Consider the following 20,413-nt stretch of genomic DNA (forward strand, 5'->3'; position numbering starts at 1 on the left):
TGCTAGACGCAAATTCTCCTGGTGATGACTCAGTTCATTTTTTTTCCGCAGAACAGAGTCGACTCTTTGTGACAGCTCAAGGCTTGTGAACGGGAATAAACGGTGGCGCAGTTTACATGTAACAATGGGGAGCTGGAAGAATCATGTGCGATCTCAACTTCTTCACAGAGACGATAAAGAAAAACTACCATATGTTGGCGTTTTCAATAGATGTAAGAACAATTGCTCCATTTCTACGATCCTCGTTTGTGATAATCACTGCTTTGGCATAATCGCCTGTCCCTCCAGTCTCTCAGCTGGCGGACCAGTTTGAAATTCGCACACGGATTTTGGAGGATATTCAGTGTAAAGTATGACCTATTCTTTTGAGACATCGATGTTGTATTTCATTTATCTTTTTAGTTGTTGGGTTTTTTTTAAGTTTGGAACGAGCAGGAGTAGAAGTTGACATTAACACCAAACTCCTTCAACTCCAGCTGAGAGAAAGCGAACACTTGGCAGACAACGTGAGTTTAATGGGAAGCACATTAAAAAGTTCTGAAACCTACAGGTAGACATGCATAAATTAACGTAAAATCCAAAGATTATTCTTTGTTTAGTAGGCTATTTGAGTTCAGAAAGTAAAACTCATTTAAGTAGTCATTACATACAGAGCTTTGTTCTGGTAATTTTGACGAGTAGTTTCAGTATTTCAGTATTAGAAATTGGTTTATGTAATATTTAAATTTCTCCTGAGAAATGTATCTTTTGTTTTTCTCTGGTTATTTCATATTCATTAAAAAAGGAAAAAATAAATGTTTGAACTACTGTATATTCCTGGGTACAAGCTAGTATATGTAGAATTGGGCATAATAAACATCAACTTGCAAATGTTTAGATAAGAACTTGACTTATATAAAATTGTATTTATTAACATTCAAAGAAGGTTTGGGTACATTTTTCATCATTTAGTAGCGTTATTATGGAATACGGCTTGCAGCATGGGGAAAGCACAAACTACACTCTTCAAGTCATTGTTATTTGATTTGTTCGATTCCTGACCTTTAAACTAATGATGTCTTCCCATTATCCAATCATCCAATCCTTTTTTTGTCTCCCCAGCTGTCTCAAACTGTCTCTGACGTGACCTCAGTCTTGTATGTAAAAGAAGCTGAGGTCCAATACTGGCAGTCACGGTAACGTACACCCTGGCAATTCCCTAATATACTGCAGCCTCTTAGACAAAGAAACATGCACAGAAATGACATGAAATAACTTATTGCATTTTGGATTGGTATCTGACTACTAAAGCTTGTGCACTATGCGTGAGAAGCGCACAAGCATCCATTTCTATTAAAAATCACATCAGTCTCATTGAATAAATGATCCGTTTCAAAAATGTCTTTTAACATTCTAGTTATCTGGACTGGTTTATTCTCTTTTTCAGGGAATCTAAACTGCATGAAAGGAGTATATGATGAAGACATGTTTGTTTTCAGAATCAATCGCCCAAGGGTCGCCAGCAGTTTCTTACATGTCTGCCTGTGGATTTTACTCTGAGGTCACAGGGTTGTTGGGTGTTTGGCTGTTTTTGAACTGAATTTTAAATAATCTTAAAGATTCTCTTGCTGAAAGATTGAAGAGTGGTTTCTGTGAAAGAACCAAGTCAATTGAATTTTAATCAAGTTGAACCGAGGCACAATATCTTGTTTTGGAACATGCCCACCCTGTAGTCCTCTTTGGCTCTTTAGGTCATCTCGTTATTATCACTCTTTATCACTCTATTGCCAACTCAGCTCTTAGAAGAATACACAAACCAGAGGATTTCCATTTAGGATTCTTTTTTAAAAATCAGTATTTAACAGGGTTCTAGTTTTCCTTTGACCTTAACATCTATATTAGGTTTTTTTTTTGTTGTTGTTTTTTTCAAACCAGCTTTACTTTTTCAGAGAACAGAGAATTCATAACATCCCAAATAGTAATATTGCCATCTGGTATTCTCAGCATTCTTGGTTAGAATATTGAAGTATGATCAGAGTTAGTCTGTGTACCTTCTTAATATTACTCAGAAAAATTGGTTGAGATGACGTCTGAACCAATTTAAGAAAAAAGCTTGCTGTTAAGTTTTTAACTTGTACCTTGACATCGGATATCTGCGTTTAAGAACAGAACTACAGAGAGATCAATGCATGATGTCCGTTTCACAACTTTGCTGTTCCAGCGTGTCACAACACCGCCAAGAGGCCCTTACTCTGGCTATAGCGAAAAACAACTTAAAGGCTGCCCTTCTAGATTTTGAGTTCACCATGGAGTGTCAGTCCAAAGAGTTGGTGGCCCTGCGCTCGGAGCGGACCAAACTGAAGGAGGCACTGGATCAGGCCCACAGAGACAAAGAGGAACTTGTGCAGCGATGGATTGAGGAAAAGAGTGCTGAAGCAGATCGACTGAATAAACACAATGACTTAACGCAAAGGTAAGAGCATCAAAGTGAGATCAATGTTGTAATCAAAGCTTGAGAAACAATTATCCGGTCATTTTGAAAGGATGAAATGGCGGTCATTGTTTCTTGTTTGCTTCTTTTTTTCTGCTGAAGTTACTTTTTTTTTACCAGGTGGCAACATCTGGGCAAACAGCTGAAGAAGCACTTCCACGGGGAAAGAGGAAAACGCTTTACTCACTTACTGACAGACGCTACGGATGGTGCGAGAGAAGCATCTCAGTCAGTCATTCAGGGTAAGAGTTCTCTCCTTTTAGAGGTGTATATATAAAATGTGTTCACTTTTTTTCTTCCATTTGGTTGTTTCACTTAAAATTCTCAACACCGTTAAAATTTCTATTTAACTTTCCATTGGTCCAAACATGTTGGACTACAGACTCTATGTTTTTAATGGTAACCCTCTTAAATGCCCTTTAAACTGTAGACTTCCTTCTCTTGTCCTCAGGAGTTCAAGACTCTAGACAGGAAGTTCAGATGAAAACACCATCTCTCCTTCAGAAAAAGTCTGGCATCGCCCTGGAATCTTAGGCATCATAGTAGAGACATTTATTAATCTGTGTTTGTTTAAATGAAGTCATCGATAACACAAAATGGGACAAAAAATGTCTGGTGTTTTGCTGTATTTAAATATTAGCCATGAGTTGTAAAATGTGTTTGTTAAAATAAATGCGTTGTAGTATCCAATTATGAGCAGATTCTCAGCTAAATGTGTTTCAGCATAATCATAAAAACACTTAAAATGTTTAGTTGAATCTAAGTTTTTGTTTTAAGAGGCATTCGGTGATACTTATTTGTTTCCTTTTAGGACTCTTTGTAAAAGGTACCTTGCTTTGTAAACAGAAAAACTGTACCAGATTTAAACTGATTATATTCTGGTGGTTTTATTTGTAAGCCGCAATAAAAGTAAAGGAATATGGTAGTTTTTTCTTTCTGTTATCATGCATAAACACATGCTTTTTCTATGTAACTCACCATGAGTATGAAACTTTCTTTTCAAAAATGTTTCATTTTTTATGTAACTAATGCATAAAAATAGAAACTTTTTTTTTTTAAAGATTCATGTAGTTTGTGTAGATTCTATTACTTAGGATAATAAAATAAGGAATGAGTAAAGATTAACATAGTTACAAAATAACAAATTTGGGAAGAAACCCACATTTTCCAGTACATAAAACCTTTGAAACCAATACAGTGGGCAGCATACTTCAGCAAGAAGGCAGTTTAAGTGCTTTACATAAAAAAATAATAAAGAACACATTAAATTGCAGTGGCAAAATAAAGAGAAGTAATGGAAAGGTAGTAATCCAATTGTGAACTATGTCAGAACTATTTTACAGTTATTAATCAAAGGCAATTCAAAACAAATAGGGTTTTAGCCCAAAGCATCAAATATAAATTTAGAAAGTGCTTCACTTACTATGATTTTGCAGTGATTGGAAATTGAAAATTTAACTACTTTTAAAGAAATGTTTGAGTATAATAAGACAATGTATTTAATGAGTGAGTAAAGTACTTTGTCTAGCTTAAAAAAATATTCAGAAATTCTACACTTGGTTCATCGTGTTTATTTTTATAAATGTCAGAAAATGACAAAACGCATCTCAATATTTTATGAACATTATTTGCAAATGTCTTCTCATCTGCATTTTACATGTTGCTCTGACTTGTAACTGCTTAAGAATAGAGATGTCCTTTATTCTTTATTGTCCCACAGTTTAATGCGTGTCTTTACAGCAAAGTGTCCTAAATTGCTCACTAGCACAACTTCAGAGAGAAGATTGTACAAGCTATTATTCGATTTCCTGAGCAAATAAACTGGACTACCCAGCTCCATGGTGATCTGGTTTCAGATTGCATGTTGCCTGTTCCAGGTTTCCATGGTCACCAGAATTTTATTTAGCTATTAAGCTGAACATAACCTGTGTGTTTTGTTCCACTGAAAGCATTCAATAGTGACATTTCAAACTGTGCCAAAATGGTGAAAGGAGGAAAACGCTACTATGGTATGGAGAAGGACGGCCAGTGGGTAAGAAACTGTACATTTTATTGACCTAATGCAGCAAAACATTCAAAACTATATGCATTCTGGTTTTATTTGTCTTTGTCCTCAGTTTGTCCATCCACACGGTTCAAAGTTAACATCTCGTGAAGTCTGTACAACCACTGGAGCTATGCTGAGTGAGGCTAAGACATTGTTGCCTGAGGATCGGCATGTGAAGCGCTATCCTAAATGGAAAATTGACCAGGTCTGTGTGTTCATGTGTTTAGGAATTGAAATGTATTGTTTTGTCCAAATTAGCCAATGAAATTTGATGTTTTTTGACATTGATTTCTGTTGTGTTTAGAAGTTTATATGCAACAAATGTGAATATTTATGTGCTTCAGTTATTGCTTTTCCTCCTGCTGTGATGTGACAATGTACAAGAGAAAATAAGTGTGAGGAAATTCATGTGTCACAGAGATGTGAGCAATTGCTAACGTGTAACTAACTCCCTGGGGAAAGCACAACCTCACCAACTTGTTTACCAACTTTACATTTGATTGCTATATTTTGCGACTTTTCAGACCCCTTTAACAAATTTCTCAAAAAAGTGACTAGCGACTTTTATTTTTATGTTATTGGAGACTTGGATGGCGAATATTGCAGATTTAAGCAAATTTACAGGAAATTGTTATTAAATTTGCATGCAAACATAAAACATAGCACCCGTAAGGACCAATTTAGACAGCCTATCAAACAAAAAATGATTTGGGATTTAGCTACTCTGCTTGTAAGCTAAAAAGAAGCTTCCAAACTTTCCAGTGATCGATACAAACACAGCAATTTAATTTTTTCTGCTGCTTTCCAGCGATCCAGGGAGGATTATCCATTATCATGTCATGACAATAAGAACACCTTAAAAAGTAGCATCACAATCTTCTCTAATGTGAGTATTTATTTAGCTTCAGCACATGAAGGATGGTTTTCTAAATGCTGATATCCTTTCCTCATCTGCGTCTTTTCTGTGTTTGTGTACATCAGGGTGTGGGGCGAAGAAAATACCCCGATGATCATATTCAGACCACAACTCAGATCAGTTTGGCCCACGAATCAGCTGAAGAGCCTATATCTAGGTTTTTTGCAATTCAACCTGACTTTACTTCAGTGGAGGTCTTGAGTGTACCGACCAAGAACAGGAGGTTCCCTCAAAACCACAAACTGAGGTCAGAAAGGGCCTTTGATGAGACAAGGGAGCAGTTAATGTGGTTTGGACAAGTCCCAGATAGTCTGGATGTGCTGGCAACTTCCAACCTGTCGACCCCTTCAGAGTCCTCACTCATTTAGGTCACGGACAGACGTACAATAAGAACATTTGGGTGGCTGGAATAAAAGATTCAATGAGTTTTAGTTTGAGGACATGCAGACCTTGGTAATAAGTGTTGGTTCAATAACAAAACTTCAGATGATAATAAAGAAAAAGAATATGCGTTATTGTGTCATTTTATCTCAACTATGGACCAGGATTTCGTGTCTTTTAACCACTTTTACTTCTAAACTTTAGACACAAACATTTACTTATGTTTTATCAAACAGTAAATCTTATTGGCTCATAGTAAAAATGTATTTAGCCTCCTTAATACACTAAGAGCAAATGTGCTACGTTCTAATTATACAATACTCAAATATTTAAAACCTTTCCTGTGGAAGCACAGATTTATGTAAATCTATATGTTTAAAGTGTCTTGTTAAATTAAATAATTAACAAAGTGCTGTACAGGCCACCACAATAAGTAGGAAGCTAGTAAATGCTGCCAAAGAGACCTGTTGTTCAGATAGGTAATTTCTTCCAACTTCTGCAAAATTCAAAGTTCTTTAGAACACACCTTTATATTTACAGTTATTTAAATTACCTTTGCCGAGCAATTAGTTCTGTCTCTCATTATTATTCTATGGCCCATAAACCCAAGTTCATCAGCAAAGTGTCAAAATATACTTCCAGATAATAAGAGTGCCTGACTATAATTGAATTTTTAACACTGTTACGTTGATAGTTTCCATGTTTGCCAGGTGGTGGCAGCAGATATGCATGAGTCCTGATCTGGTGTGCTCAGGCACACGAGTTCCATGCTTGGCCAAGCTTCGTGAGAGATCTAATAACCAAAACCTCTGTGTGAAATGAGCCCGCTTTGGGAGGGAGCATGTGTGGAAAATAATTACAAAAAGAATGTAGCTATTTTAATTCAATGTGTATCAACATGACGACATTAAATTTGAGCATGTGAAATAAATTAGGCCTGATTTGAGTCATAATGGATGGGTTTGTTTCGCCCTTGGGGATCAAATAGATGGATATGTTTGCAGCTCCCACAGGAGGAGAGGAAGTGTGGGAGAGTTGTGGAAAACACTCCACAGAAAAAAAAGAAAAGAAAAACCAGAAGAATCTGTGACCAGTCCTTTTCTTTAGAGAATGCTATGACCAGCTGCTTTCTTTCTCTAAGTGCTCACTGGGGATGGTGGCTTTTCTCACCACTGTTCTTTCAGCTGATGTAATTAGCTCATCCGCATACTAGATTAACCTTGTAGGAGCTTGTTTTGCTTTAAGAGAACAAAACACTAAGACAATTTTTTTAGCTTTATTTAACTACATTCATGTTGAACTATGACCCTTTGTAAATTCAGAAGAGCCAAACAGTGATTCCTAAATGCAGCTGCACAGCTACCATGGGACTCAAGAGTGAAAGTACTACAATGATAACACTGAAAATGTCAGTCAGCTTTGCTCTTGATGTTCATTTTATTTCCATTGGCCAAATCACTCTTTAAGAGTGGCAAATTACATTACTTTGCAAAATACATATTTTATATAAATGTTCTTTAGAACTTGTTAAGTTTTTGTTACAGTCACAAGCATCAATGCATTTTATTTGGCATTTGTGTAATAGACCAAAACAAAGTGAGGCAATATTGTGAGATGACACAGTTGGTTTTCTAATTTGTCCATCATTGGTAGCCATCTTTCAAGTCTTTTATGGTCTCCGCTAGCTTTGTACTTTGCCTGTCTTTTCTGTCCGATTGGTTTTGAAGCACATGTAAAGATAGATTTCTAAGCCTTGCACACTTCTCTAATTTAGATTTAGATCTGGACATTTCTTGGGCCATGCTAACAAAATAAAAATGTTGTGTGTATGTGACTGTATCTTAGGGTTGTGTCCTCCTGGAAGCTGAACCTGTGCCCCAGTCTTACATGTGCAAGGTCTGATTTATTTTTTCAAGGTGTCCCTGTATTTATCTCAGGCCATCAGCTTAAACCAGCTGCTCTGAACCTGCGAAGAAAAGTATCTCCACATGTACTGCCACCACCATACCCAACAGTGTATTTAGGATGACTTGCTATCTTAGTTCTCTAAAACACAACAATTTGCATTTGTTGTGGTCAAACTGTTTAATTTTGGTCTCCTCTAAGTAGAGCACCGTCTTTCACATGTTAGCTGTGCTGGCTTATGGGAAACTGTGAACAGGATTGCTTATTGCTTTTTTTCAGAAATAACTTTTTTAAAATTGTTGTCTAATCTAACTATGCCCCTGCCTTATACATTCTCACAGCATTATCCCCATGCTTTTCAGTGTGTCTTTATAAATGTTTTCTCATGAACCTCATCACATTCAGAGAACAGCTCTGTTTACGTTTACATTTAATAACAGATTAGTGAACTTCATTGAGAAATTAGGTGATTTCTGCATTTGATTTAGAAGAATAAAAAGTACAAATATTCTTTTCAACTTAACAATTGTACACTACTTTGTGATAATCTATTGCATAAAATCCCAATGAAGTACATTAACATTTGTGGCTGTAAGATTGCCAATTGTAATAAAATTAAATGCTATAAATAATTTTGTGAGGCACTGACAGAAATATTGTGAAATAAAATGGACTTAGAATAACTTAAAACTTCTTGGCACAGAAATCTCCAACAAATCACAATAAGTAACTGTACAGCCTTGTCAGAATAACAGTAGGGCTTTTAATGCATCTCAAGGGAAGAAGAGCTCTTTGGAGAGCTGAAAAAAAGTATCAATACGGACCAGCATGCCACATGTACTGTGAGATCTCGATCTTTCTCTCTCCCTTTGTGTGTGTACGCGCGTGTGTGTGTGATGTTATCCAGAGGCAGAAACTAAGAGTATATGTAAATATAGTTACTTGGTGGAATATCAAACCTCATTCCAAGGACAAAAGACACATCTCGGTAAACAAGCATTCAACCACCAAAGCCTTGTACCTCATAAATATTAAATCAGGCACTTTGAATACCTCTTTGGTGTTAGGAGATTCTACTCTGGATTCTTCCCATTTGCTGTGATTTATTCGCAGGTGCATGTGCCTCTTTGATGTGCTGAGTTTAGAGGTTTTGCACCTGTTAGAGGGAGACAAAAATGCTTTGAAAACAAGAGGTGGATTTGCTAGACAGTCAAAATAACACCAACAGAAAGAAGATTTGTGTTGCCATGGCACATTGTGTATGTGTGTGCGGGCGTGGGGGTGTGTTGGTGTCTAAAAGGCTTCTGTGCTGTTTTGACATACTCTGTTGTATGCAGCAGAATTACTTGTGTCAAATATGACAGATTTAGGTTGTGCAATTTATCCACCTATTCAATAATGATAGGACTTGTAGCAGAATTGGACTGGCGATTCAGTGGTTATTCTTTATTCTTCTGGCAATTACAACTATTTTTTTTTTTTTGCTGTCGCGACTTACTGTCCTCGTCACGTTTGAATATTTTAGTTCGTCAAACAAAATTTACTGTGCAACAAGTAACACAACCTGTGTTAAGTGATTATGCCTAGGTCTAAAGAAATTCAACAAATTACCAAAAAGATCGCAAAGGCCCATCTCATATTTCCCCAAAAATGTTAATGAATGACTTTTAGGAAATTATTCTGTGGGCTGATTAGCATCTTGTTCCATCAGACTTGAGACTGAAATAGCTCTATGGGAAAAGTCCAACAGTGAAACATGGTTCTGGTCGTACAATGGTCTGGAGCAATCATTAATTCACAAAATCTTGAAGGACAATATCCATTTATCATTTCATGACTCACTAATACTTCTGTTATGCAGCAGGTCAATCACTGAAAGCAAGTTGGCAAATCTTTCTCCAATTGGCTAAATAGACAAAATGAATGTTTTGTAGAAAAGGGGCAAATACCCTACAAGCAAAAACTAAAATGTTTTTCATTGCCCGCTGCCTCATTAACTACATTCCTAATAAACCTTAAGTGTCAAATGTAATGTGGTAAAAAGTTTTAGCCTGAATATTTGTGTCTTTTTTTAATGAATCAGTGTGTTCTTTGCCAGATTCTACAACAATGAATGTCTCTGTTGTTCAACAGCCGATACAGTGCTGAATATACAGTATATAGAATATGTATGAAAAGTTCCAACTTCACTCAAATAAACTATTCCACAAAAGCAGAGTTTATCCATTTGGAAAATCACAAATATGATCATGATACTTTATTTTTGTCCAAAAAAAGTGAAAAAAGTATTAAAATTCTCTGACTCTATTTATTGTAGCTGGCTTTACAAGGTCAGACCTTCAAATAGCAAAGTCCAAAACGGTCTTTGAGTTGATTCCCATGGGTAGTTTAAACTCAAACCAGGAGACTCTCTTTAATCTCTTTCAATCACTCCAAATCCTCTCAGTCTGCAGTGGGTTTTCTGGCCGCAAGTTGGCTGGGGTCCCATAGCAGCTGAACAGTCCTTGTTACCATAGTGGTCAGAGACCCTCCAGAGTCTGAGGGTGGTGATAAAGGTGTCTGGCTATCTCGTTTCCACAGAGGACTAGATAACATCCTGAGAACATTCCCATCACTCGAGGAGTTTGTCCAATAGAGATAAGAGTTCCCCTGCCAAAACTTCACAAGGAGACTGTACGTGTGCTGGGGCATGTGTGTGTGTGGGTGTGCATGTGTTGCATAAACAGAGTACTTTGGAGTGTGTTGGCTGTAGCCTTGTCCATGTTCCAGCTGTGAGGTCCGCCAGTCTGACTTTAAGGGGTACCGAACAAACTGTATTGGAAGCCCAGATCTCCCCTCGTATTAAATCATATTCCTTCATGTATTTTTAAAGCCTTACATACAGATTGCATGCAAATCTGAGTGTAGGTGGTGAGAACAATCACATTAGACCTCTGTACACACAGACCTTAAAGGCATCAGTCTACTAAAGTATCCCACCAGGGAGATAACAAGATAATAGCTTATACAAAGATAGCCGAATTAATAATTCATTGTTTATATATGAAGGAAATTGATGTGAATTTACAACCACAGCCATTGCAGCAATGGAGGAATACATTTTATACTGTGATTGTACAGTCAGTTTTATTAATCTTATTGTAATTTTAGAAAAAAATAAGATCTTTTTACTCTGGGATCCTTCAACAAATCAACGTGATCAAATGATTAAAGTAGAAATAAAACAGAAATATGAAAAAGTAGGTGAAGGTGGTGTAGGAAATATTTGACAATGTTCAAACAAAATTACAATTGTTACCAAACTGCAACAAAACTATTTGTTGAACATTTTTTGAGATAATATAGGAGATTTTAAAGAATGCATACATTCTACATCTATGTATTTCTGTTAAATTTGTGAATTAAGATAACATTAAGAAGTGCAGTCAGAAGGAATTTTTTTCCAACCAGGATTCTTGATTTAACTAAAGTGAAGGATGCTAAATTATCCACGTTGTTTGTAAAGAAGATTTCTTGTGGCTTTCTTTCAAAAATTTATCTCTGCAGCTCCTCCAAAGTTACCATAGGCCTCTTAAGTTGACCAGTTTTTGGCAGAGTGTCTAAAATCTGTTCCTGGACATTGGACAAGGAAACTCCAGTGACTTTATCAGCTCTCCTCGCTGTTCTTTTGCAAGGCACTCTTGAATACCATAAGCTAGTTGGTGTTTTATCATCTGTGCTTCCCTGTTTTATACTAATAGTGATTACTTTCATATGTGTATTTATTTGTCAGCTCAGTAAATAAAAAGTTTCTTTGAAAGAGTTGGACATTTTTCAAAAAGTCTTCAGAAACTCTATCAAAGGGATGCTACACTTGTAGTCTTAAAAACATACTGGATCATGTCTCAAACGGTAGATTCTGCTTCTAGTCAATCATTTGTACATTATAAACTCGATGTTGTGGTTTTATCAACAGCAATTGCATTCACAACAACACCATAATGTAATGGTGATCTCATTAGCTAACATGCGCCTATCTGTTACAGTCAGGAGGATGACCTCACAGCCCTTTGAGCTTCATTACAGTATTTTTTTCTCACCCAAGCAAGAGAAGACGGCTAATTCAGGAAAGTTGATTAGAAACATGTCAGAGAGTGAAGTGAATCCCGTTTGACATGTTCCTCTAATTGGAACATGTACATGCAGCTGAACATATTTAAATTATGTTTCTTGCTGAATGCTGTGGAGACTGCTGTTATTTTTGCATATCTTCTGCTTTCAGCTGTAACGTAAAGCACATACGCTGCTTAAATAATGAGTCCGGGCAGCTGGTTGAACATTAGTATCTTCAGTAATCTATTTCCAGCTGTAGGAGGAAGCAGCAACAGCTAAAGATGCTCCTGCAAGACCGATAACCTGTTTTCATACTTACTTTTCAATTTAATCACTAACTTTCTATTATATTCTTTTGGAGGCATTTATAGAAATATAAAGAAAAGAAAGTGTCTCTCCAAGCTGGCAAAAATGACACAGGTCTTTTTCTAAATGAATATTTTTTAGTAGTAGATGTGTTTGTGAGCATGCTGCTTTGTATGAGGTGCTCTATAAAAGTTCCAAAGTAAAACAGATTCTGCTGTTGCATAATATGTGGCTTTAATGGAAGAGGTACATTCGGAACAATGGCACACAATCTAATGCCATTGTCAAATGTAAATTACTCTCCCGCAAGCTGCTCAGCATTGTATCCTACATTCAGAAAGTTATTCAATTCTCAATTTCACATCGTCTGCACTTTCAAGCCGAGGAGAATCATGAATTACCAGCTGGTAAATTAGCTGCACTCCTGTTTGCACTGATTCAAGAACGACAAATTATGTGAGATGTTATTTTAAAACCATACAGCACGCCATAAAATGGGGGGGATTAAACAAGGTTATTTTTTTAAATAACTGCTTGATGAACAGATAACTCATATAACATTAGCGAATGTTGACCATGAGCGTTTATTTTAATCAGACATATTATGCAGCAGTTGGCTTAAAGAACAATCATGCAATGAGACATGATTCAAGGGACTGACTCAAGGTTGCGGTGAAATATTCATTCAAATGAAGTAAAGAGTGGAGCAGCATAAGAATAACCCGTCTTTAAAGATTAACATAACCCTTGGAGGTGTTATTGTATCCCCATAACCGAGTCAAGACTTCAGCAGGTGCAGAACAGCTCTCCCTCTCTGAGTTACTGCATTAGGGTCGCTCAAATTTTGTAGCACAATCATGAGCCTCCTGTTCAATCTCTGGAGTAGAAGAATTGCTTTGCATTTTAAAAAGGTCAAACACTCAGATCTCTGCCAAGAGGAACTGAAGGGAAAAATAATGTCTCTTTGGAGAAATATGCAGTCACACACTGCTGATCCTCTCAAAGACTCGCTGTATATTGAGCAGATTAGAAGTGTGTGTTGACTGACATCTTCGATAACAAGTGTTTCTACAACAGCAGATCATTTTTCTAAACATTGATGTGGAGAGTGTTTTAATAATTACGCAACAGTGTGCTTTAAATTTACAGTGTGAGGCACACACTGTAAGCAGTGTGTTTTGTTTTTCAGCGAGGTTTGTTGTTTTACTCAGCAATGTGTGACCTACAATTAACACAACTAGGATAAGCTGATAATTAGAGAACAAACCCCTTTGTCGGATGTAATCTGCGACTCTAAAGCGGATTTTAAACAACACTTCTGCTAAATTACAGAAAAACACATAACGTCATTCAGTGGTGGTTTTTGCATGAACAGTGCCTTGAGTTAGCCCCTCCTTCTGCCACTCCACACCCCTACACACACAAGCTAACGCAAACCCACACCCAAGACCAAATCTTATCTGCAACAAAACTGTTATTATCTAACTTCCAGGCTGTGGCGGTTTGTGATATGGGTGACATGGCCAACCTTCCAGGGCGGCATCTTGTGAGGGGTGGAATGAGCGCTTCACACCGTCCCCCCATCCACTCTCACAACCAGAGGATCTGGATGTCAATAGTGCCTAAGGCAAAACGCAATGCACCACATTACACCCCGTGGCCCCCGCCGGTAAGGTGGTTCACCCAGGGCGCCAAACAGGCTAGGACCGCTTCTTCTTCCAGGTTTGATCAGTCTATGTATTTAAAGCAGGTTGTTTCATCCCAGCTTGCCCTAATGCCAAGAAGGCATTAAATACTCCTTTCTGTGTTTTTCTCAAGCAGAAAAAGTTTCATATTAATATCCTGTTGTGTTTAAAATAATTTTTGTATAGTAGTGTAATCTAGATCCCCATGCAGGATCTGGAGGGTTGTTGTTGGGAAGTCAAAAATCAAACACGACATACAGTAAAATTTCACAGTCATCATCCAACTCTGATCTCTGGCTCTTTATTCTCCTCCTAAGCTGTCCTTCCTCTCTATTACCAGTGTGAACATATGCTCCCGTTGGCATGCCTTGCTGGCTGGTCTTGCTCTTTGGAGGTTTTGGGCCTGTGCCAGTATTACACTGTGTTTGGGACAAAATGGCTACAGGAAAGGAAGGATCTCAGGACAGGTCCAAGATCCACCAACCTCTCTAGACCACACACACAAAGGACACTTTGTACAGAAGCTTCATTCACGTAATAAAAAAACCTCAAGCAAATGAGTATTATGAGTATTTGTACCCCCTTTCAAGCAACAAAGCATATGTTTGAGTTAGATTTTACAGTTTTCAGAAGATACGTGTTTATGCAATAAGGTAATGGGGTCTACAATGATAAGCAGCATCAATATCTCATTGCCACATCATTATTTAACAATAGGATAAGATTTGTAAAAAATAAATTAATTAATTAAAAAAATTAAAACATAAAGAAGTTCAATATATTCTACAAAGATGTTGAACTAAGCCACTGAGGTAGAACTGTCTAAAATGAAAGTTGCAGTGCTTCAGATAAATTAAATGCATAGCTTTTAGGAATCATTTGTCCTTCAGTGTCACATGTTAAGATACATTTTGTCCATATGTGTAGAGTCAAGGCTTTATGTACAGCAGAGAAATGTTAGTTATTAAAGAGAAAAACATCTATTTTTACCACTAACTCTTTTTGAAACCAGTTCAATGTGACACTACACAACATTGATCAGTTTTTCAATAAAGTTTTAAAGCTTTGTTTAGTTTAGAACATTTCTAGAAAATCTGTTAAGACTCCAAGAGCAAGAAATCAGATATTTACTGATTTTATTCATATACATATATAGAAAAATTATTTAAAACAATTCTGTTTGTGAAATGCCAGATTAATGAAGGAGAGAACTTTTAAATATTTTTTAACCTTCCTCAAATTCTTCAAGTTCACACACATTCCCTTAGTATTGCCTTTTAAACTGTATGACTTGGGTTTTGGGCGTCCTTTGACAAGCTGACAAAGGTTTGCAGGAATTTCCCTCCATTCCTCCAGTCAGAACTTCTGTACCTGAGTCATGTTTGCACAGGCTGCTTTGCTAACACACATCAGGTTACTTCTACCCACAAATATTCCATATCAGACTCAGTCCAGGGCTTTGCAATGGCCAATCTAGTCCATTTCTGAAAAACCGAAGGTATTTGTCACTTAATGCATTTGTAAACTGCAATCTACTTATAATGGTGCTGTAATGCCAATTTCCTAACAGCTTCCGCTTGCATCTTTTTCTTTTTTTTTCTAAGACTAATAGGAGCATTTGCAAACAAAGCACATTAATCACTGTCACAGGAAATCCATCCCCATACTAAATTGCAGCGTAACAGGGCATTCCCTGTTTATTGCTGTGTATGTTTGTGTGAACAGATGAATGTTGTACCTTCAGGGTTCTGGAGGTCTCATCTTTCTTGTACTGATTAATTTTGATTTCTCCATGATGCCACACAAGGAGGCAGTGTTTGAGGTGTTGACTTAAAATATATCCACAATTGTGCCTCCATTTAACTGAAATATGCTGAATTATCCTGTAAGAAGTTTCTAAAGCTTGCCATCATCATCTGGGCTTCCTTAATTTGCGTAGAGGAATGGCAATTCTGACTGAGCAAAATAATAAAGAAATGATCTCGCTGCCATTATTCGCTTATTCAACTTTTTGCATGGTTCAAGTGGTGTTTTAATATTTTATTTCTTATTTACGTTGTTTCCAATTAGTAACCAAATTTGAAAAGATTGAAAGCAGAGGGAGAGTTGGGGCAATTTAGTTGGAGTGTTGTCAAGAAATTCACTTTATCATACACTTTATCGCTTCTGTCAGACTGCCCCAGGGCAGCTGTAGCTACAATCCAGTAGCTTGCCACCATCGGTGTGTGTGTGTGTATGTGAATGGGTCAATGATTGACTGTGTAGTGTGAAGCGCTTTGGGGTCCTCTGGAATTGAGAAAACGCTAAACAAATACAAAGCCATTTACTATGTAGCATGTATGCATTCAGGTTTGAATTTCGGTAAGAACTCAAATGTGCTAGGAACCCTGTGTCTAGGTAAAGAGAAAAAAAGATATATGAGATATGTTGCATTGCTATTTGTGTCAAAGTGTCAGAGTATGGCTTGTACTGCTGTGAAAATTAATAAGTCAATAACAGTTTTGTTGCTGCGAGGAAAAGGCTTCAGAAGAGTAGAAGGTATGGAGTAGGATTTAATCATTGACTGACAAGCAGCTACAGTTTCTTGATGATGGATGTTTGATCTTTATTATGCTCTCAGAATAAATAACTAGACATTATGGCACTACCACAGTAAAAAAGAACCAAAAAAAACAAGTAAAAGACATTATAACAAGTGTTATTTATAATAACAACCCAATAAATCACAAAGTTTTTACATTGTAACTGTGGGAACGCATTTCCTGCAGGTTATCTGAAGATGAGATGAAACTTTAACAGTGTCACCTTCAGGGAACCTGGGGGAATTCCTTTGAATATGAGATCATGGATTATATTCCCTCAAGGTTGTCTGAAGGCTGTACAACAGTGGTTCTTAAACCTTTTGTAACACATAACACTTGAGTAAAATTACAAGGCATTGAAATATCAACACATTAACAGACAACAACAACAACAACAACAATAATAATAATAATAATAATAATAATAATAATAATAATAATAATAATAATAATAATAATAATAATAATAATAATGAACTGACTTGGACTGTTTTCAGTTTTATGACATACATTTCATTTTCAGTTCCTGCTTTAACAAATAACCAGAAGGGTTCCCACCAGTTAGAACTTTAAGAAGGAAAGTCAGAGGTCTCATAATAACTTTAACCTGAACACGTCTCTCCAATGACTGAGGTGAAGAAAAAGCTGCTGTTCAAAATAAACTGAAACTAGCTCATTTTTGTAGATTTCAAAATGGAGCATCATCCTGCTTAAAGTAACAATCAGAAGATAGATACGCCAAGGTCACTAAGAGATTTAGATGGTCAGTTACACTGTAGCATTTCTGCTGCGCTCAAAGGGGCCCAAAATGATTCAAGGTAATGTTTCCTATGATTTCACTACCAACAACAGCATAAACTGTTAACACAAGACAGGATAAATCCAGGATTTTATACTGTTTATGTCTAAAATCCTGACCTTATCCAGGCTCACTGGACCAGGTAACCTTTTTCCCAATTTGCCCAGGTGCTGTGTATGCAAGGACCACCACTGGGCAACAACAACAACCACACAAAGTTCAAAGTCACCTCAATGCTTTTTTGCCCCTCCATACGTCGGCCCATTCCTTGCATTTGATTCGGTATGGCAAACTGTTTGGGTCATTTGACTGATTCAGGGGGAAGTCATCACTAAACCGACTCTTACCTAATAATATTAGAAAATGAAATCTGGAAAAACAGCAAACAGGGAACTCCTCAATGACCGTTAATGCGGCAAAGCATTGTAACACCTGTTCAGGGCACAACTAATAGAGAAGTCTTTTTTTTTAAATTTGTGGTCATGGGCCCCACTTTTAAATGTCACCCTGTGCAACTGGCACCACAATATCACAAACCACTAGTGCATAAATACATTAAGTTGTGTTAACAAGTAATCAAACTTAATTCACTCTGTTTTAAACTTTTCCCCATGTTCTAATCTACTCACATGCACCTGTATGTAACAGTGAGTGTTGCATTCATTTATGTTAATTTACTAAAAAAAAAAAAAAAATTAAATAAATCAATCAGGTGAGTACAAGATTTTCTGTATTAAATCAATATTCAATTTAATATTTCTATTGGACCACATTTTATAAATTTTTAATCCGATTGGCCAGTTGAAATTGCAAAATAAGCTGATATCACAATGACAAATCGCACTTTCTAGAAATTTCCCACTGTCCGATCTCCATCAAGAGTGGAGGAACACTCTCTTATCTGTGCTGCGTGTGTGTGTGGGTGTGTGTGTGTGTGTACGAGGGAGAAGTGGGCAAAGGCTCCGCCTCACTCCAAGAGCGAGAGGGGGGGGGGGGAAAGGGAAAAGCAAACTGATACACACCTCTCAATTCTGGCAGCAGGAAAAGAATAGGAGTGTTTATGAAGCTTATAAGTAAACAGCAGGATAACCAGGCGCACCGAGAGCCCAGGCTGCTTGCCCTGGTTAAGAAAAAACCCGACAGCGGGCACCGATTCGCAGCGCCGGAGATTGTCCCGTTGCGTGCAGGATTTAAGTTTTTTTCGTGCCATCTAAAGGTGGATCATTATCTTAATCCGAGATAACAAGCGAATTTGAAATGCGTAGCCTGCGATGCTATTTTTTGGGAAGCCCTAAAAGCCGACGTTTGAACTCTCGCTAAACATCCAGTCGAGGTAGGATACCGGATTGCTGCAAAGAAAGAAGGAAAGAAAGAACGAAAGAAAGAAAATGGGTGGTGTGAAATATTTCCGTGTGTGCTCCGGCGGGGTGTTCAGTGGAGAAAAGCTTGTGTCCTCGCATCGCTGTCCATGTGTCCCTGCGCCATCAGCAAAGGAGGGACGAGGGAGGGTGGGAGTAGACATTAGGCGATACAAGCTCTTCATAGTGAGCTGGAAACAGGCTGTATTGAGATGAGTGGATTAATTAAGAACACATATATAGATATAGATATATATCTATATATATATTTAAAAATAAAATCCAATTAAGATATCATTTAATTGATACTTTTAAATCATTTGAAACAATGTTGATTTGGTATGGCTTTCTACTATGAAAGCTTAAAAGTTTGGTGTATTTTCAAATCCACTTTGGACTTGTCTTGTTTTGACAGGCAGAGTGGGTACTGCTTCTCAAAAGGCCAGTCTCACTCTTTTATTTTCTTTCTTTTTTTATTTCCTTTTTGCTTTCTTTCTTTCTTTCTTTTTTTTTAACTGCAGTTGGAGGCTGTAGTGGAAGAAAGCTTTAAGTGGAGGAGGAAGGGGGGGCGGCTCCATTGTTGGACCAGTGAAGGGGTGGGGATAGAGGCTGTATGCAGATGTGCTGCTGGCAACGGACATCTGCTCTGCCCCCCTGGGCATTGTCACAACAGGCAGGGGAACTTTAGTGTGCAGAGAAAAGGCCCTTTGTGCTAATGATGTGCAGGCCTTGGCCTGCAGTCCCCTCTGGATTGCAGTGTTTGCATTTCAGATGCTACATTATTAAAACATTTAATCACCTCAAGAGGTTTGCTTTGAATTGTAGATTGGGGATTACATGTCAATGTTTTCTTAAATCAAATAAATAAATAAATAAATAAATAAATAAATAAATAAATATGCAACAGATGTATATATGCATTTTTTTTTGGTTTGTTTCTCTCAGTCTACAGCACACGCAGCTCTGCTGGGGGTTTGGGGGATGGAGGTGGTTGAGAGGGGTAGTTGAACTTTCCCATTTTGTGTTCATGGCCCACATGTGTTCAAATATGAAAGCTGACTCTCTAAAGAAGAAAACACACGCACCTCAAGCGGCATAGCAGCATATGTGTCAGCTTCTTCTTGGCCCCTTTTGTTTATGGCTGAAAGGGCTAAAAAGAAATGCAGAATCAGTTCTTTAATATTTATGATAGCTTTTGCTTTGTGCAAGATGTCTCGGTGGTGTATGTGCTCGTGTTTGTATTGGAAACCAGGAGCCTCATTTGCCTCAACAGATATTCCCTGGTGACTGGTAGATTCAGTGTACTGTGATTATGAACATGATTTGTGCTTGTAGGGATGAGCGTTGTACATGGCTGATCTGCTGCTCGGCATGCTTGTTTAGCCACGTATCTTCGCTGTGTTACACCACGCTGAATGAGTGCGGGGCGAGCCGGACAGCTGCTCAACCAAAGCAGGAAGAGGTTCCTGGATTTCACTCGGGATATCGCTTGAATTCCTGTCATGTGGATAAAATGAACGTCAAAGCTTTAGCATCAGGGAGAGAGAGAGAGAGAGAAAACAAAACAACCAAACTCTCGGTTGTGAGTTTGCTGCCTGTTTTGAAGTCATAAAAGCAATTACAATTGGTTAATCATATTCTAAGAGCCTAATACTCCATTTAACACAGTAATTTGGACGCTGCTGAAATAGCTCTTGTGAGCTCTTCTGAGAATTCCTATAATGGTAGCAGCTTGTAAAAGTTCCCATAGGTTGGTTTGAGAGGATTTTGCTGTCATGTGATGTGATTGTGCTATGCATTGTGGAGCCGAGGTAATGGGTGTGAAATTACACTGTGCAATCTGTAGACGGCAGAAAAAAAAAAGTCTAATAT

General features: G+C 37.5%; 3 protein-coding genes across 4 annotated transcripts in view; all 3 read left to right on the forward strand.

Annotated features, from left to right (window-relative positions):
- The first annotated feature begins 81 nt into the window (after positions 1-81).
- On the forward strand, positions 82-3,316 carry LOC111606740 (autophagy-related protein 16-like). Its single transcript, XM_023327924.1, has 7 exons — positions 82-212; positions 289-350; positions 477-506; positions 1,102-1,175; positions 2,201-2,452; positions 2,591-2,712; positions 2,922-3,316. Exons 1-7 carry the CDS (start codon positions 125-127, stop codon positions 3,002-3,004), a joined length of 711 nt encoding a protein of 236 aa, XP_023183692.1. The 5' UTR covers positions 82-124; the 3' UTR covers positions 3,005-3,316.
- Positions 3,317-4,450: 1,134 nt separating this feature from the next.
- Positions 4,451-5,874, forward strand: tex36 (testis expressed 36). The gene is made up of 4 exons (XM_014470931.2): positions 4,451-4,502; positions 4,588-4,722; positions 5,326-5,403; positions 5,499-5,874. The coding sequence occupies exons 1-4, from the start codon at positions 4,452-4,454 to the stop codon at positions 5,799-5,801; spliced, it is 567 nt and encodes a 188-aa protein (XP_014326417.1). The 5' UTR covers position 4,451; the 3' UTR covers positions 5,802-5,874.
- Positions 5,875-18,193: 12,319 nt separating this feature from the next.
- The window catches only part of LOC102222623 (C-terminal-binding protein 2-like), a 79,683-nt gene continuing 77,463 nt past the window's right edge, over positions 18,194-20,413 (forward strand). Inside the window, exon 1 of one of the 2 annotated variants that reach the window (XM_023327520.1) lies at positions 18,194-18,516. The gene's annotated coding sequence lies outside the window, so the exon portion shown is untranslated. The remainder of the gene's footprint in view (positions 18,517-20,413) is intronic. The other variant, XM_014470938.2, reaches the window with a different exon arrangement.

Source organism: Xiphophorus maculatus, chromosome 22 (genome assembly GCF_002775205.1).
Source record: "Xiphophorus maculatus strain JP 163 A chromosome 22, X_maculatus-5.0-male, whole genome shotgun sequence".
NCBI lineage: Eukaryota > Metazoa > Chordata > Actinopteri > Cyprinodontiformes > Poeciliidae > Xiphophorus > Xiphophorus maculatus.